Here is a 20,538-nt window from a genome sequence, read left to right as displayed (position 1 = left end):
GGGCCCGGCCCGAGGAGGCGGAGCCGCGGATGAGCAGGGGCGGCGGGCGAGGGCCGCGGGAGGGCGCCAGCCATGGAGAAGATGGCCAGGGTCACCACGGCCCTGGGCGGCAACACCATCACGGGCCGCACCATGTTCTGCCACCTGGACGCGCCCGCCAACGCCATCAGCGTGTGCCGCGACGCCGCCCAGGTGGTGGTGGCCGGCCGCAACATCTTCAAGATCTATGCCATCGAGGAGGAGCAGTTTGTGGAGAAGCTCAACCTGCGCGTGGGCCGCAAGCCGTCCCTCAACTTCAGCTGCGCGGATGTGGTCTGGCACCAGATGGACGAGAACCTGCTGGCCACGGCTGCCACCAATGGCGTGGTGGTCACCTGGAACCTGGGCAAGCCCTCCCGCAACAAGCAGGACCAGCTGTTCACCGAGCACAAGCGGACGGTTAATAAGGTCTGCTTCCACCCCACGGAGGTGTACATGCTGCTGAGCGGCTCCCAGGACGGCTACATGAAGTGCTTCGACCTACGCAAGAAAGACTCGGTCAGCACCTTCTCTGGTAAGGACGAGGTCTCGGGCCCTGTCAGCCGGCACGCTTGGCTGTGGGGTGCTCGCTGCAGGAGCCATAGGCTGGGGCTGGGTGCCGTGCCACCATCTTGAGTGTCAACTCCTGCTTTAGGCACTAGGAAAATATCTCATCACCCCTCTGCTCCAGGACTTAGCCCCTCTGACCTCTCTGTGCTTGTTGGGTAACGTTTTAGCCCCTTCTGGTGCTGTGATGGCCTAGGCAAGAGGTCTGGGGACAGAGTTGTGGCTGATGGGACCTGTAGCCTGTAGTATCCAGGGCTGTGAGCGATTGGTCTTGCTCAGTGTTTTGTAGTCCCTGAACTTGCTACGGTGCTTTATGGTTTGGCTTGAAGGTTGTGTTTGGCCTGGAGCTAGGGCTGCCTTAGCTAGATCAGCATGGGGAGCTCTTATGGGTGGGGGTGGAGGAGGTTGCATTGGTATCATTTTCTGTTTGTCCCTGACTCAACCTGCATGGCTGCTTGATTGCCTGTCTCTGGTGGCCTTTGCTTCCTCATGATGCCAGGGACTGTGGCTTTGGTGGAACAGTTACTGATCCGTGTTGTAGATAAGGGATATGCACAGGGGTTAGAACAGGGGTGGGCAAAATATGGAGCAATTTTTGCCCAGCCTGTGGCAGGTCCATCAGACCTGCCTGGCCCAATTACAGGGGCAGTTGTGCCTGGGTGCACTGTGGGGCTGGGGCAGCCTGGTTGCTGGACTCCATTTCCCAGCGGCAGCAGGACTCCTTCCAGCTGTCGCTGCCACCTTACCCAACCCCGCTGCCCAGGCACCATAGAGACCCACCAGGAGCTGTGAGAATAGGGCACTCACCCAGGTGGACATAATTGGAGAACCTTCCCTGTGCCGCTTCCACATGGAGACCCCAGGATCTTGGGCCTGAAACAACTTGGGGCCAGGCTGGGGCAGAGCTGCAGTCTGTTCACTGCGTGCCCCTGGCCATGGAACCCATGCCTGTTCAGGGACATGTGGGAAGCAGATTATGGCTCTGCCCCAGGCCCCTGGTCCCACACTGTCACCACCCTACAACCCCGGCCCATGATCCCAGTCTCGTCCTCCCCTCCCACTCCTGAACACTGCTCCCAGCCTGCCCGCAGCCCCATCCCACATAGGGAGTTTGGGTAAGTTGTTGCATGGGGGGTGCTGACCCAAGGCTGTGACAGCACAACAAAACTCCCTATGTGGCCCACAGGCCAAAATAATTGCCCACCCCTGGGACGGAAGGAGACTAGGGGTGGCTCTAGATCAGTGCTTCCCACTTCCTCAGTATGGCCCCTCTCGCCCCACCCACAGCCCAGTGGGCACAACCTGGCACAGGTGGGAAGGAGCACCATGTTGGTCCCCACGGCCATGAGTGCCAAGCTGAGGTGCCCTCTGCTCACCCAGCAACAGTGTGAGCACAACTGTGCCACACCATGCGTGCCTCACCTTGGTGGCCATGATGGTGCAGCAGTCCTACCTGCTAAGCCACATAGGCCTCCTGCCCAGAGCTGGTCCAGTCTGGCTGCAGCCCACCGTGGATGCAGAAAGCTCAGGGGGCACATTTATCATGACCCTATCCGCTGATGTTCCAAACTCATTTGGGGTTGTGATGACCCACAGTTTGGGAACCACTGCTCTAGATGTTGTTTCAGTCCTGGCAGTGCTTTCCTCATCACGCCATGTGCATGACTACATGTGTGTGGGTCGGGCTGTCAGGAGGAGGGAAAAAGGAATAAAAGCTGGCGCTGCTGCTGTGTGTATGTGGGGGGGTCCCTCCCATTTCCTTCACCCCCCTTGTGCTTGCTGCTACCCAGGGTGTATTGTGGCTGGGCAGGGTGTCCCTGGCACCCTGCGCTTGTGCTTACTGCTGCCTGGGGTGCTCCAGCATGGCAAGGGTGTCTCTGCAGATACTTTGTGCTCACATAAGTATTTTTCCTGCTGGGTGCTGTTGGATATGGAGAATGAATTTAGGGTTCATAACTGTGCTGGGACAGAGGTTTCCTTCTTGTTCTTTTTCAGAGAAGTTTATAGTGGAGATGGAGCAGTGCCCTCTGGGATGCTGGAGGACTGGCAGTTTGGTCTCATGCAATATGTTCCTTGCTACACATGCAAATGGAGAACCATCAGCTATAAAGTTAGTACACCATTTTGAGGTCTAAGTTTATAGTGGGTTGAAGCATTTTATTGTGTGATAGCTACTTTACACATGTAGCTGGTCTCAGTTAACTGCACAGTTAAATAATTAATTGCACAATAAGGTCCCCTCTGCACCTTAGAGGTATCATGCAATTAATTGGTTAATTGTGCAACCTTGAGAACAGCTACACCTGCAAAGCAGCTATCACATGATAAAAAGCTCCAACCTACTTTAAAGTTAGATCTTGAAAATGTGTACTAACTTTATAGCTGATTGCTACTGAGCTTGTAGAAGGGTCTCCCCAGCACCTGGTGGAGATTTGGATCCCAGCTGTACCTCACATGCAGCTGAAACCCAGAGACCCTGCACCTGATGGGGCTCTGGGTCCTGGCTGCCTGAGCTTAGTATTGGGCTCCCCTACACTGACAATAAGATGTGATGCGATCTAATGTACAACCCCACCGGCGTGCCGTGTGTGTGTGTGGTATGGCATAGCAGGAGGCATGATTGTTTGTTTGGATATGCATTAGACCCAATTACACCTTTACCTGCATGTGTAGAGGGAACCTAGGACATGTGAACCCCAAGTGGGGCTAAGGAAAATGCTGGAATGAGACCTTTCTATTATGGCATGGATAGGGCTCTGAGAAGTAAACTACTTGATCCCAGGTGGGCATGGGCTTCCCTGGAAGTTCTAGGATTGGTCAGTTGTCCATCCAGGATACTTTGATGTTCAGTGGCTCATGTTGGCCCATCGTAAGCAGCTGTGTGGGAATGTGCTAACAAACATAAGCTTCAGTACTGCTGGGAGAATAGCTTTCATGGGGCCTTGTCAGCTCTGGTCTGTTTCTTTTCCCCTACAGGCCAGTCGGAAAGCGTGCGTGATGTGCAATTCAGCATCCGGGATTACTTCACCTTTGCAGCCACCTTTGAGAATGGGAATGTGCAGCTGTGGGACATCCGGCGGCCAGACCGCTATGAGAGGATGTTCACTGCCCACAATGGGCCAGTATTCTGCTGTGACTGGCATCCTGAGGACAGGTAGGTGCTAGGCTGGTGGCATCAGGTCTGACTCAGGCACAAGTAGGCACTCGTGCTTTTATTTTGGCAAGAACTGGTGCGGGCCCTTTGCATAGTGCCTTGTTGCTGACATTCTAGGGGACTCTGGAAATGAGATTAATGAGGGTCCTTCTGCTGAATACTCCCAAAGCAGCAGAGTTTATAAATACACACCCAGCAGAGGTCTGTGTGCTAACCTGCAGGAAGCTGCAATGTGTATTGCTGTGATCTCTTAGGCCCCTGGCACACATTACACTTAAGACATGATTAACTAGTTAATTGCATCTTCAGTCAATTAGTGGCAAGGTAAAACAAGGAATAAGCTGCAAAGTTATTACACAAAAAAAAATGTAATAATTTTGTGACTGCTTCCTATCACACCATTAATTGCATGTGTGGCCAGTCTGGGGCTCCCAGCCACAAGGGCACACCCTGCAGCTGGCAGCCCAGGTCAGCTGACAGCTGCAGGGGCATAAGGCTGAGAGCCTGCATCAGCTTGTGGGGCTCCCAGCTGGGGTACCTTGCTACTTTCTGATGTAGGGGGAGCCATGGATCATGATCCAATAAGGCATGATGGGATCTGATGTTTGATCCAACAATCACAGCTTCTGCCATGCATATCTGGAATGGCAAGAAGCACAGCTGTGGAGATTGTGCATCAGATCCCATCACACCTTTGCTTGTGTGTTTGCCAGGGGCCTTAGTCATTTGTTAACCAGCCTTGAGCTCCTGGGGTCTGTCAATACAAGGCATATCCAGGTACTGACTGGATAAGTTCAAAGAATGAAAACCTCAGAACTTATTTTAAAATGCAGGTCTTGTGTTTAGCCAAATTGCCCTCCTGGTCTTAGGTTTAAACTGAGGTTTTTCATAGGAAAAGCCACGTTTGCCAGTAAATGAGAAACACTGCATGCAGCTCCTGTGCATCTGCTAACCAGCACCAAGTGGCCCTTTGCCCACTTCAGCCTGTGATTCCTTGCAAGCTGAAGAAAGGCAAATTACCTGACATCGGCCTTTGTCTCTGCCTTGATTTGGGCAGAAGGAAAGTCCTAATGTGAATGAAATGCATAGGACACAGCAAAGCTGGGGAGCAAGATCTTTTTTCTCAAGCAGTGGCTGGAGAGCCACTGAGTTAAAATGGAAGATGCTGCATCCTCCCTCTAGTTCAATAGGTGAGTGTGGCCATACTTCTGCAAACTCCCCTTGCATGTCCCACCCACTTCTGCAAATTCCTGCATGTCCCAGCCTGCAACCTCCCTTTGGATGGGAAAGACCTCTGTCCCCTGGGACTTGCAGTCTTGGTGAGCTCCAAGCTGCAGCAACCTGGGCAGGCAGCATCCTGGTGAATTAAGAGACGTGTGGAAAAAACAACAATCCAAGATGACCAGCCTTCGGTGCCAGTTGTCTGCTAATGTGTCTACTCCTCTCTTTCATCCTCCCCATTTTCCACCCCTTCCCAGGGGCTGGCTGGCAACAGGAGGACGAGATAAGATGGTGAAGGTCTGGGACATGAATACCAACCGGGCCAAAGAGATCTACTGTGTACAGACCATAGCTTCTGTGGCAAGAGTGAAGTGGCGGCCTGAGTGCAAACACCACATTGCCACATGTTCCATGATGGTGGACCACAACATCTATGTGTGGGACGTACGGCGCCCCTTCATCCCCTCTGCCATGTTTGAAGAGCACAAGGATGTCACCACAGGCATTGTATGGCGCCACCTCCATGACCCCTATTTCCTCCTCTCTGGCTCCAAGGATAGTACCCTCTACCAGCACATCTTCAAAGATGCCAGCCAGCCCATTGACAGGGCCAACCCTGAGGGGCTGTGCTACAGCCTCTATGGAGACCTGGCCTTTGCAGCCAAAGAGAGCCTCATTTCCTCTGACTCCAACCGCAAGCCTTACATTGGTGACCGACGGCACCCCATCTTCTTTAAGCGCAAGCTGGACCCCACTGAGCAGTTTGAATACATCTCCTCTTCCAGTGCCCTCAGTGTCTTTGAGACAGATGTGGAGAGTGGCAGCATGGACTGGTTTGTGAGAACAGCCAAGCAGTATGTGCTGGCAGGGCGGCCCCTGGCAGAACTGTGTGACCACAATGCAGCAGTAGCAAAGGAGCTTGACCGCAACCAGGTAAAATGCCCTGTCCCCCTATATATTCTAGGAGAGAGGAGAGGCCCTGCCCACCAGTCTCCAGCAGACCCTGCTGGCATAGGGCAGATGCATGTATATGTGCACCCACGTCACCTGTGGAGATGCCAGTTTTTCAGGTTACAAAGCATGGCAGGTTGTCTTCCAGCTTCTGGTGGACACTGCTCCACCTGACAGGGCAGTAGACTCTTCTGTTGGGTGTCTGCCACCTGAGCGTGTACTATGTGACAGCCATCTCTGGGCTGTCTTTGGCCACTAACGTTATAGGTCTTGACATAGGCAGTGCCTTGGAAACACTATTCATTTGAATCCACTTGGGCTGGAATCTTGTCATCACATCAGGGCTGTGCTGGCTGATTGGGGGTGGTGACAAGCTACAGGGTGTTGGTAAACCAGAGATTGGGGAGTGTCTAGAAATGTCTTTGCAAGTTGGGACAGTCCAGATCTGTCACAAACATCTTTGTGATCTGTGAGAGGGTATCCTGAGTCCTGCTGAAGTTCATAGGTGATGGCAAACTGGGAAGAATTGGGAGAAAAGTGAAATAATTTTCCTGGTCTTAGATGACCAACATAGACAGCAGGAGTTACAGTGAGATTCCTTTTGGGACAGGGAAGTGGCGCACAATTGGCCACCATGCCAGAATGCAGGGAGTCTCTTGAAGGGGTGTAAGGTTCCCACATCCCAGGGACTCAACTTTATAGACACAGAGTCCAAAGTGCTTAACCAGGGATCCCCCAGTGGACTAGACCAGGGCTGAGAGGTAGCTCAGAAACATGGCCAGCCCGTGTGGGAGGCTGTTTCTACTGTTGCTCTCTTCCTTTATCTTTTTCTCTTGCTCCTCTGGCTCCATGTGTTTCCTTCTCCCTGACCTGCTGTTTCTGCCAGGCTCTTCTTTGGTGGATCCCCCAGTCTCAGTTTCTTTCTCTTTAATGATCTGTTCCCCAGGTCCTTCCCCTTTGAGTCCCTCCCAGCTGGGGGTGGTGGTGGATGAGCCCCCTTCTTGGAGCCCATCAACACTGATTTGTACTTCGCCAAAGGAGGGTGTTTTACAGGAATAATCCACTCCAGTGCCCCTTCCAGTGCCAGGGCAGGGGCTTCACAGTGCCCTCAGCCCCTGTGGCCTGTAATCAGCTATTCTATTCTTCTTCTTCCATTATGCCTTTTCACTCCTGTGTCCAGTCTCTAGCTCCTTCTCTCCCTTCTGCTATTGATCACCAGCCCCCCGCAGCAGTGAAGGATCTCCCCTGTTCCCTCCCAGCAGGCTGTTGTGCAGGCTGTATGTGCAGAGCCCAGCCTAGCACTGTTTGTGACCAGAGTTGAGCAAAACAGGGCCCCAATTCCACCAGCTCAAGACAAAGGGTTGTTCCAAGACAGACCCAGACCCAGATGTGAAGCTTGGGGCTCTCACTCCTTTGCTGCCTCAGCAGTCAGGACCAGGAGGGAGTTCACAGCTGCAGGATAGAGAGCCTGGACCAACAGATTTCTGGAGGAACTTATTGTGGCCCTAATATCCATGCCCCCAGCCCACTGTGTCTGCAGCGTAGGGTAGTGTCCCCTGCTTTATGCTTTTGGCACAGGCCTGGATGGAGCTATGCTCCAGAAACCCACCCTTTGTGTCCCGGTTCGTAAACAGTAGGCATTGTGTGACCCCTTCCTCTCCACTTTCTCTTGCTTCCCTGGGGCAGGTTGCTCAGACATGGACAATGCTCCGAATTATTTACTCCAGCCCTGGCACTGTGTCGTCTGCTAACCTGAATCACAGCATGGGCAAGGGCAGCGCCAGCCTCCCACTCATGAACAGGTAAGCAGCCTGACCACAGCCATCCCAGCCAGTGGCCCTGCTGTGAGGCCTGCACGTGAGTGAGGAGCATGTGGTGGATAGGGGGTGGGAAACACTGGCTAAAGGTAGAAAGTAGAGATGCACCGATAGAGATTTTTTTGGGCTGATACCGATGGTTGATTTCTAACAAGCCATATTGGCTGATGCTGATTCAATTTCTGATATGCAGCCCAGCAGCCAAAAGATCAGCATCTGGCTGGTAAGTCTGTTGTGGTAGAAGGGGTGGGGGGAGGGAAGAGGCATGGTGGGGGGAAGATTGAGGCCCATGCAGTGAGGGAGGAAGTGGGGCTGGGGCAGGCACTACACAGCCAGGGCAGGGTGCACAATGGAGCTGCGAACAGCTCACCCGGGGGGCATGGGGAGTGGTGGTGGCTCCTGCCACTACACACACCCCAGAACATCATGAGGGACATGTGCTCCTGGATCTGTGTGTGGGGCAAGGGCAAGCTACCATTGTGGACTGGGTGCAGGGGGCTAGGCTGGGCTGGGCTGCACTTGGGGCGGGCAGCCATGGCGCTGGGAGGGGGGGCCTGCGGCCACTTCAAAATTTGCTGTAGCTCCAACCCTGAGTGCAGACTGGCCTAGCCCCCTGCCAGGAAGAGCCTGGGGCTGCCTCTAGCCCTAGGCTTGCAGTGGTATCCTGCCCTCACCCTGCACATAAATCTGGGGGAAGGCACCCCCTATGCCCTTCCAAGGTGCACGTAGTGGTGGGGGTTGCCCCATCCCCATGTGCTCCGGATGAACTGCTTGTGGCTTGTCCTGTGCCCTACCCCAGCTGTGCAGTGCCTGCCCCAGCCCTGCTCCCTACCTCACCGCTGAGGCCTCAATCTACACCCCCCCCCCCCGCACACCCATTCCCTCCTCCAACCCCTTCCACCACAACAGATTTACCAGCTGGACGCTGATCTCCATGCTGCTGGGCTGCGCTCCTGGCTGCCTTCGTGCTGCACTGCGGCTGCACACATGCATGGGGCATTTATCAGCTACATTATTGGCCTAGTCAGCCAAAAATAGCTGATTGCTGATGCTGTCGATATTCCTTGCGTCGGTGCTGATCCAATGTGGGACCAATGTGTTGGTGCACCTCTAGTAGAAAGGCCTTGCAGTGTGTGGCCATCTGGAGTTCCATCATTTGACATTGGCGGTGTCCTTGTCCCCCTGCTTTACCTGTGGCAAGTTAAAGGGTATTTTGATGTTTTGGGCATTGTGTCTGGGAGCTGTAATTTTTTAAGAACAGTTAGACAAATATTTGTCTAGGATGGTTTAGAGACAAATGATTCTACCTGCAGCAGGGGGTAGATTAGATGACCTCGTGAAGTCCCTTGCACTCCCACCTTTCTGTGCTAATGTAGCAGTTGTGTACATGAGGAGGGAGGGAGAGAAATAAAGAAGCCAGAGCTTTGGTTTGGCTTGGAGTACTTGCAATCAGCTTTATTAGAAAAAGTAGGGGTGCACCAATAAAGGCTTCCTTGGCCAGTATCGTTGGCTGATTATTATCCAGCCATGTTGGCTGATACCAATCCGATAGATGATATGCAGACCACAGTGTCAGGCTGGTAAGTCTGTGGGTGGGGGGAAGGGGCTTAGGTGGTGGGGGCAGATCAAGGCCTCCATAGTGAGGGAGGGAATAGGGCAGGGGCAGGCACTGCCCAGTCATGGTGATGAATGCAACCCTGGGTCTGGTTTGGAACCGTAGGCTGCTCATCTGGGTGGGGAGGGGAACGAGGGCTGGAGAGGGGCAGGGCTCCCTGCCATTGTGTGCATCTCTGGGAGAGGTATGGGGGGGGTATGTGCACCTTGGATCTGTGTGTGGGGTGAGGGCGGACTGCCTGCTGCAGGCTTGGAACCGGCGCTGGCCTTTTCCCAGTGGAGGAGGGAGGAGTTGAGCAGGGGCAGCACTGGGAGTGTGGCTTTAGCGAATTTTGGGGTGGCTGTAGCCTACCTCATAGAAACTCCTCCCAGCATTACTGCTGCTACCTGCGCCAAGTGCAGCCCCGGCCCAGCCCTGCACAGGCTGGAAAAGGCTGGCATAGCCCCTGGCTCTGAGCTTGAAGCAGGCTACCTGCCCTTGTCCTATGCATAAATCCAGGGGGTACATGCCCCCTGTGCCTCCCCTGGGGGCGCACACAGTGGTGGGGAGTGCCAGCCCCTACCCCACTCCTTCCCTCAATCTGCCCTCTCCCTCTCCCATTCTCCTTCCCTCCCCCATGCCCCTTCCCCTCTACACACTTAACAGTCAGATGCTCATCTCCGCTCTGCTGGGCTGCATTGGCTACACTGGTCAAAAAAAGCCAGTCGCTGATGATGTTAATTTTCCTTTTATTGGTCAATCCAATATGCCACCAATATATCAGTGCACCTCTAGGAAAAAAATACTTAAATCAAATTTTATTTAAGCTTAGCACATTTTCTCTTTGAAATGGACCATCTCCATTAACACACAAACATTAAAAGAATTTTAAATAACATTTTTAAAATATTAAACAGGGCTCATTTGCTATAGAAGTTTTTAAAAGGTCAGACCACTGAAATTGGTGGGGAAGTCTCTGGCCAAGGACCTAGAACCAGAGGTTGCTGAAGTGCTAAGCCAGCTTTTGATGGCTGTAGCCTCTTCAGGGAAGGGGAATATTTTCTTCATTTCAGTTTATTCAGCTAGGGCAGTTCAATGACTTGTTTGAGCAAAGTTAGAAACCTGTTAGGACTTTAAAAGCTGCTTTTCTTCCAACCTGTGGTAAAAATTAGGTGCGAGAAGATAAGCTCTTAGTTGTAAAATCATGAAGAACCTGGTAACCAGAGTGTAACAGAGCATGGGGTGTACTCTGTTTCTCACAGGGGTGAGAGCAGACAGCAAGCAGCTTGCAGGTGGCTGCATTCCCAATCAGGCACAACTTCCTGATTGGGAACAGGCTCAGCTGTTCCCTATAAGAGCAGGGCTCTGAGCACTGCGGTCAGCAGTCTGCTGCAGGCAGCCAGGAGTAGAACACCACTTGGCTGGAGCTGCTGCTCATATCATTTTGGAGGTAAAGGCAGGAGGCTTCTGGTCTTGGGGTATGACCTAAAACTACACCCTGCTGGGGCTGGATGGTGTGGTGGGACTGCTGATGGTGGGGCAGTCTCCAGGAAATGCCACATCTGTCTCCCCAGTGAAGGGCAAGTATGGGGCACCACAAAGCCTCAGCCCCTGCTGTCTTCCGGGTAGCCCCATGGTAGGGAAAAGCTAGGGGAGCACACCCCAAAGTCAAAGCAGAGGCCCAGGCTCACGGTGAGTCCTGAGGCAGTTTGCAGGCTCACTGTGAGACCTGAGTTGCATTAAGGAGCCAAGTGTGAGGCTCCAGGGTGGTGGAGCCCTAAGCTGAAGGAGCTAGATGCCTGAGGAGCCTCACAAGGGGATAACAGGATTTGTGAGGCCCAGTGTGGGGTGTGAAGGGACTTAGCTGGGCATGGTGCCCGAAGTCATAGGGGCTCGGAGCCCTGAGCAGGTAGGGGCTAAGAGCCCCAATTGATTGAATGAGAGCCCAGTGTGAGAGCACCGAGACTGTGAGCACCAGTAGGGAGTAAGAGTCCCACGTGAGACTGGAGTGCAGGTCCCCGTGTGCAGGTGCAGGCTTATAGGTTGGGTGTTACGCCATGGATGTCATCTGAGAGGTAAGGGACACAGTATAGGGAAGGTCAGAGTTGTGTATATAGGCCCTTGGCCTCAGAGCAAATAAATGGGCAGCCTCCTGCCTTGTTACCATATTTCAGTTAATATCATCAAAGGCATGGCAAGTGATGAAGGCAGGTGTTTAGCTCTGAGACAAGTGGGCGGGCCAGTGATTTGACTGGCCCCGAGATGCCCACTTGTTACACAGAGTACTACAGCTGATGTTTCCTTTAATAAATCCATTCCAAATGGAAGATGTATTCTGCTAAATTTACCCCTCCCCCCTCCAGGAATCCCGAACATTTGAAGTTTCATTAAATTCAGAAAAATAGATGCTGTGGTTGTGCGTTTTAGCTGAATTTCATTCTCTGTCCAAGTAGACCTTGACATAAATTACAAGTAAAGAAATAATTGTCTTAAAAACTAGTGCATCATTCATCACTTGCTGACATCAGTGTAAAAATGAAGGGTATTAGTAAATGCGTGTTAAGCAATTTAAATTAATTTTGATGGGATTAATGATTTGAGTAAATGTGTGCTGATGTAGTGTATCTCCCTGAGGTGCCAAATTTAGTGTGAATGCTTTGTTTAATGATAAATGAAGAGGTTTTAACAGTTAGCAGCCAGTGAGTGTCCGGTGTCATGTCCCCCCGGCACATTTAGGAAAGTAACTAAAAAAATACTAGGATGGAACTAAATTCAGTGATTTATGTCGAGGTTCTCCACTTGCTGATGCAAATCCTGATTAGAATTTGTAATTACAATCTTGGCTTCCCCCCAGCTTTAACCTGAAGGATATTCAGTCTGGGATGGGCAGTGAGTCCAGACTGGATCGCAGCAAAGGAGAGAGCCGACCTGAAAACATTCTCATGGATTCTTCCTCCACCTTGATCAACAATGATGGTAACAGCTCTGTGATTGTGCCATGGGGAAGGGCAGCAGTGTGCTGTGGCTGACTCACATAATACATAGGATGGTTTAGACAGGGATGCTCTTGACTTGAGTGGGGGATGGACTAACTGACCTCTTGAGGTCCCCATGGCCCTATATTTCTTCGACTCCATCAGCCCTGATTGGCCGTCAGCCCTGTGGGGTACTTTTCCTTCTCCTAGGGAACCCAGCCCCTACAGAGCTCCAGCCAAATTGCAGCTGCTTTTTGAAGCAGAAGACTGCACATCACTGGCTTAGTTCTGACACAGCGATGTCCCCTGGAGTGTGGGGCAGGTTGTTGCCAGCCTTTCGGGGACCAGCAGTTTAAAGCAGGGAATTAGGAGAGGCCACTCTGCCTGACTTGTGGGAAGTCACTTCCAGATCTGTATCTCAGCCCTCCCTGTTCCCCCATAAGCAGTGGATGCTGGTTACTGTTTGTCTGAACATGGAGACTGGTGCTGTCACTGTGCAGAGCATTATGCCTGTATTTCCAGCATGTGACCAGTTCCTGTTGCTAAGTGTGAGGGCAGGGGCCTGGCCTGATGAGTTATGCAGTTGGGCTGTGGCCAGCGGTGAGCAGCCTGGGGTTGCAGCTGAAATGTGAGGAAAATCTGCGACAGACTGCTTCTATAGGGATGCCCTGACCCATCTTGCTCTGCTTCTTCTCCTTCCTTCTTTCCTTGGATTATCTAGAAAATGAGGAGACTGAGGGCAGTGACGTCCCTGCAGACTATCTTCTGGGGGACGTGGAGGGAGATGAGGATGAGCTGTACATGATGGACCACGAGAATCCCCATGGTGAGTACGTGCATGTGCATGTGTGTCTGCATGCTTGCACGCCAGGTCCCTCCTTGACTCCTTTCTCAGTGGCATGAACCCCACTCATAGAAGACTCATGGTTCCTGTATCTGCAGCTGAGGAGCAGGAGTACATCCTACCCCAGGAGGCCTTTCCTCTGCGCCACGAGATCGTGGACAACCCCTCTGCCCTGGACCACCTGCAGGACAAGGCTGACTCTCCTCATGTCAGTGGCAATGAGGCTGAGACTGTGTCCCTGACCCCTGTGGAGTCCTTCTCCCTCATTTCCATCTCCCACTCACTCTATGAGAACCGCCTGCCCCCAGACTTCTTCAGCCCCATCGTGCGGGACATGCTGCTTTTCTACGCGGAGCAGGGTGATGTGCAGATGACTGTGTCCGTGCTCATTGTGCTGGGGGACCGGATCCGGAAGGAAATCGATGAGCAGACCCAGGTATGGTGCCAGGGCCTCTGCTGTGGTGGGAAGACTACCTCCAGCAGCATGGTACCTGCTGAACCAGGTGGACAGTGAACCAGCATGACTTGAAGGGAAGCGGGCTGCTTGCCATAATGCAGCCATGGAGGGTTTCTTGCTGAGTGCAGACCTCATTCATCCCTTTTGCACAGTCTGAGGCAGTAGCTCAGCTGGGGAGCTTCAGTTGCTGCCAGGCTGGCTGGGGGCTAGTTGGGTTTGTGACACCGCAGCTCTCCAAAGCTCCAAGTACAGAAGCCAGCCTATTGTGTGGCCTATATGTAACTCCTTGTGACCTAGTTAGCACAGGGACGCTGATGTGCAGGATCACACATGTGGCATGTGATGGACAGGCCTTGCACTGAGCAGATTTGTACTCTGGAGGAACAGATGGGAAGGAAATTACAGGGTCAGGGGCACCTGGTGCTGACTCCCAGGTGCAGACAGACATATTCACCTCTGACGGTCAACTGGCAGCTTTAGCTTCTGGCTGATCTCCATTGTCAGAGACCCTAGCCCTGCATGTTTGGAGATCCAAGCCCATACCCCAAGTGCTAACTGGCAGTTGGTGCTAACTGTGGAGCACTCTTTAATGTGCTTCCCGTGTGAAGGTACAAGTTTCAAGCCTCAGGTGTAGCCTGGAGAAGATATTCCAAACCCCATCTGGGGGTGAGGCCAGCCTGGGTGAAAGTGGAGAATGGGGACCCGAACCTAACTGGTGGTGTTGTCCATGAGGGAGGAAGTATTTCAGCTGCAGAGAGAATGGGGGAGGGAGAGGTCCTGGCACAGTTACCTGGGAGCACGACAGCCCAGAATGCCACTGTGTGCCGTTTGCAGCAAAGCAGCAGTGAGCAAGGAACCCAGCAGGGCAGTCAGTCCCAAAGGCTGGGACTCCAAATCCCTTGGATTGGGCTGAACCATGCTCTTGGCCTTTACTTCCCTCAGAACGAATGATGAAAAGTGCAGAGATCGGCTCCTTTTGAAGTTGCCATCCTATATGGGGATGTAGCACAGGTGCTGCTGCATGAAGAGACCAAAGAGCACATCCCTCTTCAACCCTCCCTGTCTGAGCTAACCTGTGGTGCAGCCTGATGCCCTAGCGGTGCAGAGGTGATGATTTGCTCTTGAGGTAAGCAGAGAGTAACCACATGTGTGCCCCCTGCCTGTCCCCAGGAGCACTGGTACACCTCCTACATCGACCTGCTGCAGCGCTTCCAGCTCTGGAACATCTCTAATGAGGTGATCAAGCTGAGCACGTGCAGAGCCATCAACTGCCTCAACCAGGCCTCCACCACCCTGCACATCAACTGTACCAACTGCAAGCGGCCCATGAGCAACAAGGGCTGGATCTGCGACAGGTGAGGAGGCCTGGGGGAAGGGGAAGGTGGTACTTGAGGTACCTAGAGCCTTGCTGTGAAGGAGCCTGTTCCTTTCTCCCTGCATAGCCCACCAGCCTGTTCCAGTTGACTTGTATTCCAGTAGGACCTGGGGACTGTGGTTGAGATTGTACCCACCCCGTGCCCAGCATAGCAGGGCAGACAGAGAGATGGACAGTCCCTGCCCTGAAGAGTTTCTAGTTAAATAGACAGGACAAAGAAAAGGTAGGAGAGCAGGAATGTGGGAGAAGTGGCTTTGCCAAGTTTACATGGCAGGTCAGTAGCAGAGCTGGAAATAAAACCCACCTGGCTGTATAGGGCCAATGCAGTGCTCTCAACTGCTGGAGCCACCTGGGGTATAGGAGCACTGCGTGGTTCCTTAAGACCTGGATTTGTCCCGGCCACTTGTGCTGTGTGGGTGCTGGTGCCTGAGCTTGTACCGTGGTGCAGGGGGGGAGGTGGCTGCTTGGGTTTGATTCACCAAGCTGCCTGCTCTTGCCTGACTTGTCTGCCCTCCCCTCCTCTCCTGGGCAGGTGTCGGCAGTGCGCCAGCATGTGCGCCGTGTGTCACCACGTGGTGAAGGGGCTCTTTGTGTGGTGCCAGGGCTGCAGTCATGGTGGACACCTGCAACACATCATGAAGTGGCTGGAAAGCAGCTCCCACTGCCCGGCAGGCTGCGGCCACCTCTGTGAATACACTTGAGCCCAGGGGATTCTGCGTGTGGCTGGATTGAAGCCAACAGATCAACTGTGGGTGCCTCTGCGTGGGGTGTGGGTTTGGGTTTGGAGCTGCAGCATAGTGTGGCAGCAGAAGATGCCTCTGGCGCCCATGCAGGGTGAGGGAGCGGGAAGGGGTGATTGCAGATAAGGTTCCTGCATGGGCTGAAGTGTGGGCAGAATCGCAGGAGGCCCGGATACTCCTCCCTGGCTGTTCCTTCCCCAGCAGGGTGCAAACAACTGTAGCAAAGGTGCCAGCAGGCCTGTTGGCACCAGGCGGGCACAGCCTAAGCCCCGCCCCCACTTTTATAACGGATTAAAGAGCAAAGCAGCCCCAAGCCCCACTTTCTCTTCCTTCCTGCTGCCCGGGCTAGGGGCGCGGGAGGTGGCGTCGCCCGGCAGCACCTACCTGCGCCGCTCGTGCCCAGGGCACCGGCCGGCCCCTGCTCCTGTCCCTGCGAGCAGCTGCGGCACGACCGGGGCGGGCGGGTTCCTACCTGCATGACGCAGCCGCACCCCTGTCTAATGGCATTAGACTACGTCGCCTTCCCGCCTCGCGGCAGGGCCCGCCCGCGTGGTGCCTGCTGGGTGGCGTAGTCCGCGGGGTGGGGCCGGCCCCACCCCGTGCAGGCTGCTTTGCCGCGCGGGCGCTGCCGGGACTACAGCTCCCAGGGGACAGCGCGGTGGGCAGGGCCTCCCATCCGCTCTGCCTCGCCTGCTGCGCGTTGCCGCCGCACTGGACGTGCCGGCGCGATGGAGCGGGCGCTGCTGCTGCTGCTCGTGTGCGCCCCGCGCCCGCTGCGCCCGGCCCAGCCCGGCGGCTGGTGAGCGGCAGGGCCGGGGGCGAGAAGCGGCGCGGGGGGCCCGAGCGGCGCTGACACGTGTCCCCGCAGGGCGGCCGGGGCGCTGGCAGAGGAGCGGCGCTGCACGGTGGAGCGGGCAGACGCGGCGCTGAGCTACGCGCGCTTCGTGGAGCGGTAACGGGGGCCCCGCGGGGCGCTGGGGGTCGGGGCGCCGGGGGTCGCGGCGCCGGGCTCAGCGCTCCGCTTCCGCAGGTTCGCCTTCTCCCGGCCCGTCGTCATCCGCGGCCTTACGGACAACGCGGTGAGTCCTGACGCGCGGTACCCGCGTCCCTCCGGCCGGGCGGCGGGTCGGGCCCGCCGCGCTCACGCCGCGCTGCCCGCAGGCTTTCCGGGCGCTGTGCACCAGGGACCGGCTGCTGGCGGCCTTCGGGCAGCGCCGGGTGCGGCTCAGCACCGCCAACACCTACTCATACCGCAAAGGTGAGGCTGTGGGCCGGGGTGGGCACGCAGGACCCACTCCTGCTCTGCCCGTCTGCCACTGCCGCCTCCGCGCTGCGGGGCAGGAGGCCCTGGTGAAGACCCCGGGCTTGGGCTTTGGAAGAGCCCAGTTCGGTGCTGCTCCATCAGCTCAGGCCAGCTGGGCCTGTGTCCCTCGTTGCAGAGGGTCCTGGGTCCAGGGTGGGGTGGGGCCGCAGGCTGTGCTTCCTGAGGGTGGGGGAGGGTGGCTGGCTGTTGCTCTGGCCTAGGCAATCCCTGGCTGGGAGCTGGGGCCCTGGCCCAGCTGCCCTGCACTCCCACTCCCTTGCCCCCAGTGGACATGCCCTTCCAGGAGTATGTGGAGCACCTGCTGGAGCCTCAGGACCTGGCCCTGCTGGGCAGTGGTGAGTAGGGGCCTCCCACTCCTCACTCAGGGGCTGCACTCGCTGCCTACAGCTTAATATGTGCCTGTTCCCACCCAGACACACTCTACTTCTTCGGGGACAACAACTTCACCGAGTGGGGCTCCCTCTTCCAGAACTACGTGCCCCCGCCCTTCCGCTTGCCGGGCACCACCAGTGCCTACAGCTTCGGCATTGCTGGTCAGTACGAGCCTGGGAGGAGGGCATGGGCTGGGCCTTTCCTTGGGTCCCAGCCCGCACCTGACTGTTTTGGGTGAGCCAGTGGCCCTGAGGTGGCTGATGTGAGCCACCCGTGGGGCACTTTAGGCCAGAATGGGAGACGGTCAGTGTAAATTATATTTTAAAAAAGACACAAAACCACTCAGGAAACAACCTGCCTCGGGGTAGGAGAGTCAGGCCCTGGCTCGCCCTAGGAGTGGGTTTGAACCCAAGTGGTGTAACCACTGCACCACACACAGGGTGACCATCTGTGCTTCCTCCTGAAGCATTTTTGCTGGGTAGCTACAAGGGGGAGCTAGTGGAGCTAGGAGTAGGCCAAGCCAGAGCAGAGCTGCCCTGAACAGGAAGGGGCTCTAAGGGGTGTTTGAGTTTAGTTCCTGCAGCAAAACAGTAATTTCCTCTTGGGGCTAAAATCCAGACCCCTTCCCCTGCCAAGTCAAGGCCCTTCCTACTGAGCTGTGCTGCTGGACCCATCCTTCTCTGGTCCCATGTAGCTCCTCGTAGCCGGCTCCCACAAAAGGGTGGATGACTGCTCCTAAACCCTGTGTAGCCTGTGGCCTGGTGCTTAGAGCAGCCAGACTGAAGGTCCAGGCCCAGGGAAATGCAGATTCAGCCCCGTCCCAGGGACCTAGACCCTGGGTCTTCCAGGCCCTCAGCAAGTGCCCCAGCCCTAGGCTGAAAAGCGGTGTTGGGGGGATGGGGTGGGCAGGGAGGAGGTGTCTGTTGCCATCTTAGGTGCCTGACCCTAAAGTCTGGGTCCTCTAAGGAGAAGTTGTCTGTAAGAACCAGGCAAGGGGGCAGAAGTGTAGCTGATGGAGTGAAAGGTGGAGCTGAGCCAAGTCTCTGCAAGGGGCTGTTGCTAAAGCCAGGCTGTGGGAGCTGAGTAGCCAGCAGCACCACTGCTCTGCTGCCATCTCTGGGCTGTCTGTCCACAGGCTCCGGCTCAGGGGTGCCCTTCCACTGGCATGGCCCTGGGTTCTCCGAGGTGATCTTTGGCAGGAAGGTGAGTGTGTGAGGCTGGGCTGGACAAGGCACTACTGACACCAGCTGGTGCACAGGATGGAACTATTGCACCATAATGCACCTGGCCCCTTGTGTACACTGGCTGGGGGAGGGGGTGGTAATACTGGGCCTTAGAGCCTAGTGCAAAGCTCAGTCCCAGCTCAGGGGGTGCTAGGTGCTGCACATCTTGGTGCCCCTGTGATGGGAAGTTTTGGGCATTGGCCAGCCCCAGTTCCTATCCCTTGAGGGCAATTGAGCTAGTGGACTCTGCTGGCCTTAGCCCTCAGTAGCACTGGGCAGAAGGGAAGGGGGGCAAACCCCTGTGGAGATGTACATAGGAGCTGCATTTGTTGAGAGCCCCTCTCATTGCAGCGCTGGTTCCTGTACCCGCCAGAGCACACACCTGAGTTCCACCCCAACCGGACGACGTTGTCCTGGCTGCTGGACACTTACCCACGGCTGCCCCCTGAGGCACGGCCCTTAGAGTGCACCATTCGCCCAGGCGAGGTCAGCCTTGCCCCCGCTCCCAGGCAACCTCCCCACCCAACCATACACCCATCCCCAAGTTGAGTGCCAGGTGTGCACATGCCAGGAGCAGTGGGGGTGGGGAGAGATTGCCTGGTTGATGCATAGATTTAACTCCCCCCCCCATCACCACATTGAAGGGAAGGGGAGGGGTGAAGCCTATGCTGTAGCCCAACTCCTCCCAGCCTGTGCTGCAGGCCTGGTGACCTCAAGCAGGGGGGAGCAGCAGTATGGGAGGCAGGCACAGAAGGAGGCTTAGTAGCAGACCCAGGCAAGGCTCTGAGAGCACAACTGGGAATAAGTGAGGCTAACTAAAGCTTTAGACAGTGGTGACAAGGTGTGCAGTGCTTAGGACAAGAGAGGTGGGTTCAGTGCCCTACTCTCCCACTGTGAAATCAGGCAGTCATGTCACCTCTCTCTGTTCCTGACACCCCCCCTCCCCCCAGCAATCTGAAATGGCAGGAGCCTAAGATGACCTCAGAAGCCAGAACTAACTGTTTCCCATAGTGCAACTGGCTTTTCTGCCTTAGTTTCCCCATCTGTAACAGTAATGTAGTCCTTTCTTAACTCAGCATCTCTGAAGCCAATCCAACAGCACTGGGGGTGCTCAAGTTCTATAACTTTTCAGCCCCTGGAGGGCGGAAGAGCGTGGCAATTGCATGGTGCCCTGTGAAGGGCTGCTTAGGACTCCCCATGCCCCATATACTCACACCAGGAAGCTGGGGCCAGTGGATCAGGAACAAGGGATACTGGGTTGGGACTGGCCATTGATATTTGCAAATGTGTCCTGGTAGAGAACCACTGGCCTGGACCATGCCAAGGTAGCAGCTGCTAGCATCTGTGTACATTGTGGGAGGGAGGTGATGACACAGCATACACACAGACACGCACCATTCATGAACACATTCCCTCTGGCTAAGTGTGGGTATGTACACACATGCATACATCCCACACTTAGCCCCATGCAGATTCCAGCTGGAGTGAGCAGCTCTCCCTTATGCAGAGGCATCACAAGGCCAGCAGCTTCCTGCCCCTAGCACCATGTAGTAGGTCTCTAGAACACAACAGCACCTAGCCTGCAGCAGTGCAGACAAGCACCACCCCTCCCTGTCCCTTGTTTACCCCATGCTCCCTTCTGCAGGTCCTGTACTTCCCTGCCCGCTGGTGGCATGCCACTCTCAATTTGGACACAAGCGTTTTCATCTCCACCTTCCTGGGGTAGTGCTGAGCTGTGCCCTGCCCCCACTGCTGCTGGCTCCCCACAGCTGAAGAGTCCACATGCTTCCCATCCCAGATAGAAACTGCGGTGCTGCTAGATTGTAGCACCCCTCTTCCATGGGCTGCTGCAATGGAGACCTTTGTGTGAGCACCTGGATAGGCACAGCACCTGTGTGTGTGTGGG

General features: G+C 55.2%; 2 protein-coding genes across 4 annotated transcripts; both read left to right on the top strand.

Moving 5' to 3' along the window:
* Positions 1-6: 6 nt before the first annotated feature.
* On the top strand, positions 7-16,021 carry WDR24 (WD repeat domain 24). The gene is made up of 9 exons (XM_019539851.1): positions 7-553; positions 3,562-3,739; positions 5,218-5,893; positions 7,598-7,713; positions 12,177-12,298; positions 13,019-13,123; positions 13,240-13,577; positions 14,769-14,953; positions 15,506-16,021. The coding sequence occupies exons 1-9, from the start codon at positions 73-75 to the stop codon at positions 15,672-15,674; spliced, it is 2,370 nt and encodes a 789-aa protein (XP_019395396.1). The 5' UTR covers positions 7-72; the 3' UTR covers positions 15,675-16,021.
* Positions 16,022-16,367: 346 nt separating this feature from the next.
* Positions 16,368-20,526, top strand: JMJD8 (jumonji domain containing 8). 3 transcript variants are annotated; one of them, XM_019539854.1, is made up of 9 exons: positions 16,368-16,512; positions 16,582-16,665; positions 16,744-16,792; positions 16,875-16,971; positions 17,304-17,372; positions 17,451-17,570; positions 18,545-18,612; positions 19,006-19,118; positions 20,278-20,366. In XM_019539854.1, the coding sequence occupies exons 1-8, from the start codon at positions 16,442-16,444 to the stop codon at positions 19,093-19,095; spliced, it is 648 nt and encodes a 215-aa protein (XP_019395399.1). In that variant the 5' UTR covers positions 16,368-16,441; the 3' UTR covers positions 19,096-19,118; positions 20,278-20,366. The 3 variants fall into 3 exon arrangements, with proteins under 3 accessions (XP_019395399.1, XP_019395397.1, XP_019395398.1); XM_019539852.1 differs by having other exon boundaries at positions 16,378-16,512; positions 18,984-19,118; positions 20,278-20,526; XM_019539853.1 differs by lacking the exon at positions 16,582-16,665 and having other exon boundaries at positions 16,381-16,512; positions 18,984-19,118; positions 20,278-20,526.
* The last annotated feature ends 12 nt before the right edge of the window (positions 20,527-20,538 follow it).

Source organism: Crocodylus porosus, unplaced genomic scaffold (assembly GCF_001723895.1).
Source record: "Crocodylus porosus isolate Cpor-Errol unplaced genomic scaffold, CroPor_comp1, whole genome shotgun sequence".
Classification (NCBI taxonomy): Eukaryota; Metazoa; Chordata; order Crocodylia; family Crocodylidae; genus Crocodylus; species Crocodylus porosus.
The sequence above is the reverse complement of the archived record's forward strand: the minus strand, read 5'-3'. Positions and strand labels throughout refer to the sequence as shown.

What these genes read in the sequence shown, in the direction of transcription:
- WDR24 (XM_019539851.1), top strand. Translation starts at nt 73, where the DNA reads ATGGAGAAGATGGCCAGGGTCACCACGGCCCTGGGCGGCAACACCATC. An exon ending in GACTGGCATCCTGAGGACAG is followed by an intron (nt 3,740 to 5,217) that starts GTAGGTGCTAGG and finishes ACCCCTTCCCAG; the next exon opens with GGGCTGGCTGGCAACAGGAG. An exon ending in AGCCTCCCACTCATGAACAG is followed by an intron (nt 7,714 to 12,176) that starts GTAAGCAGCCTG and finishes GCTTCCCCCCAG; the next exon opens with CTTTAACCTGAAGGATATTC.
- JMJD8 (XM_019539852.1), top strand. Translation starts at nt 16,442, where the DNA reads ATGGAGCGGGCGCTGCTGCTGCTGCTCGTGTGCGCCCCGCGCCCGCTG. An exon ending in TACGCGCGCTTCGTGGAGCG is followed by an intron (nt 16,666 to 16,743) that starts GTAACGGGGGCC and finishes CCGCTTCCGCAG; the next exon opens with GTTCGCCTTCTCCCGGCCCG. An exon ending in GCACCATTCGCCCAGGCGAG is followed by an intron (nt 19,119 to 20,277) that starts GTCAGCCTTGCC and finishes TCCCTTCTGCAG; the next exon opens with GTCCTGTACTTCCCTGCCCG.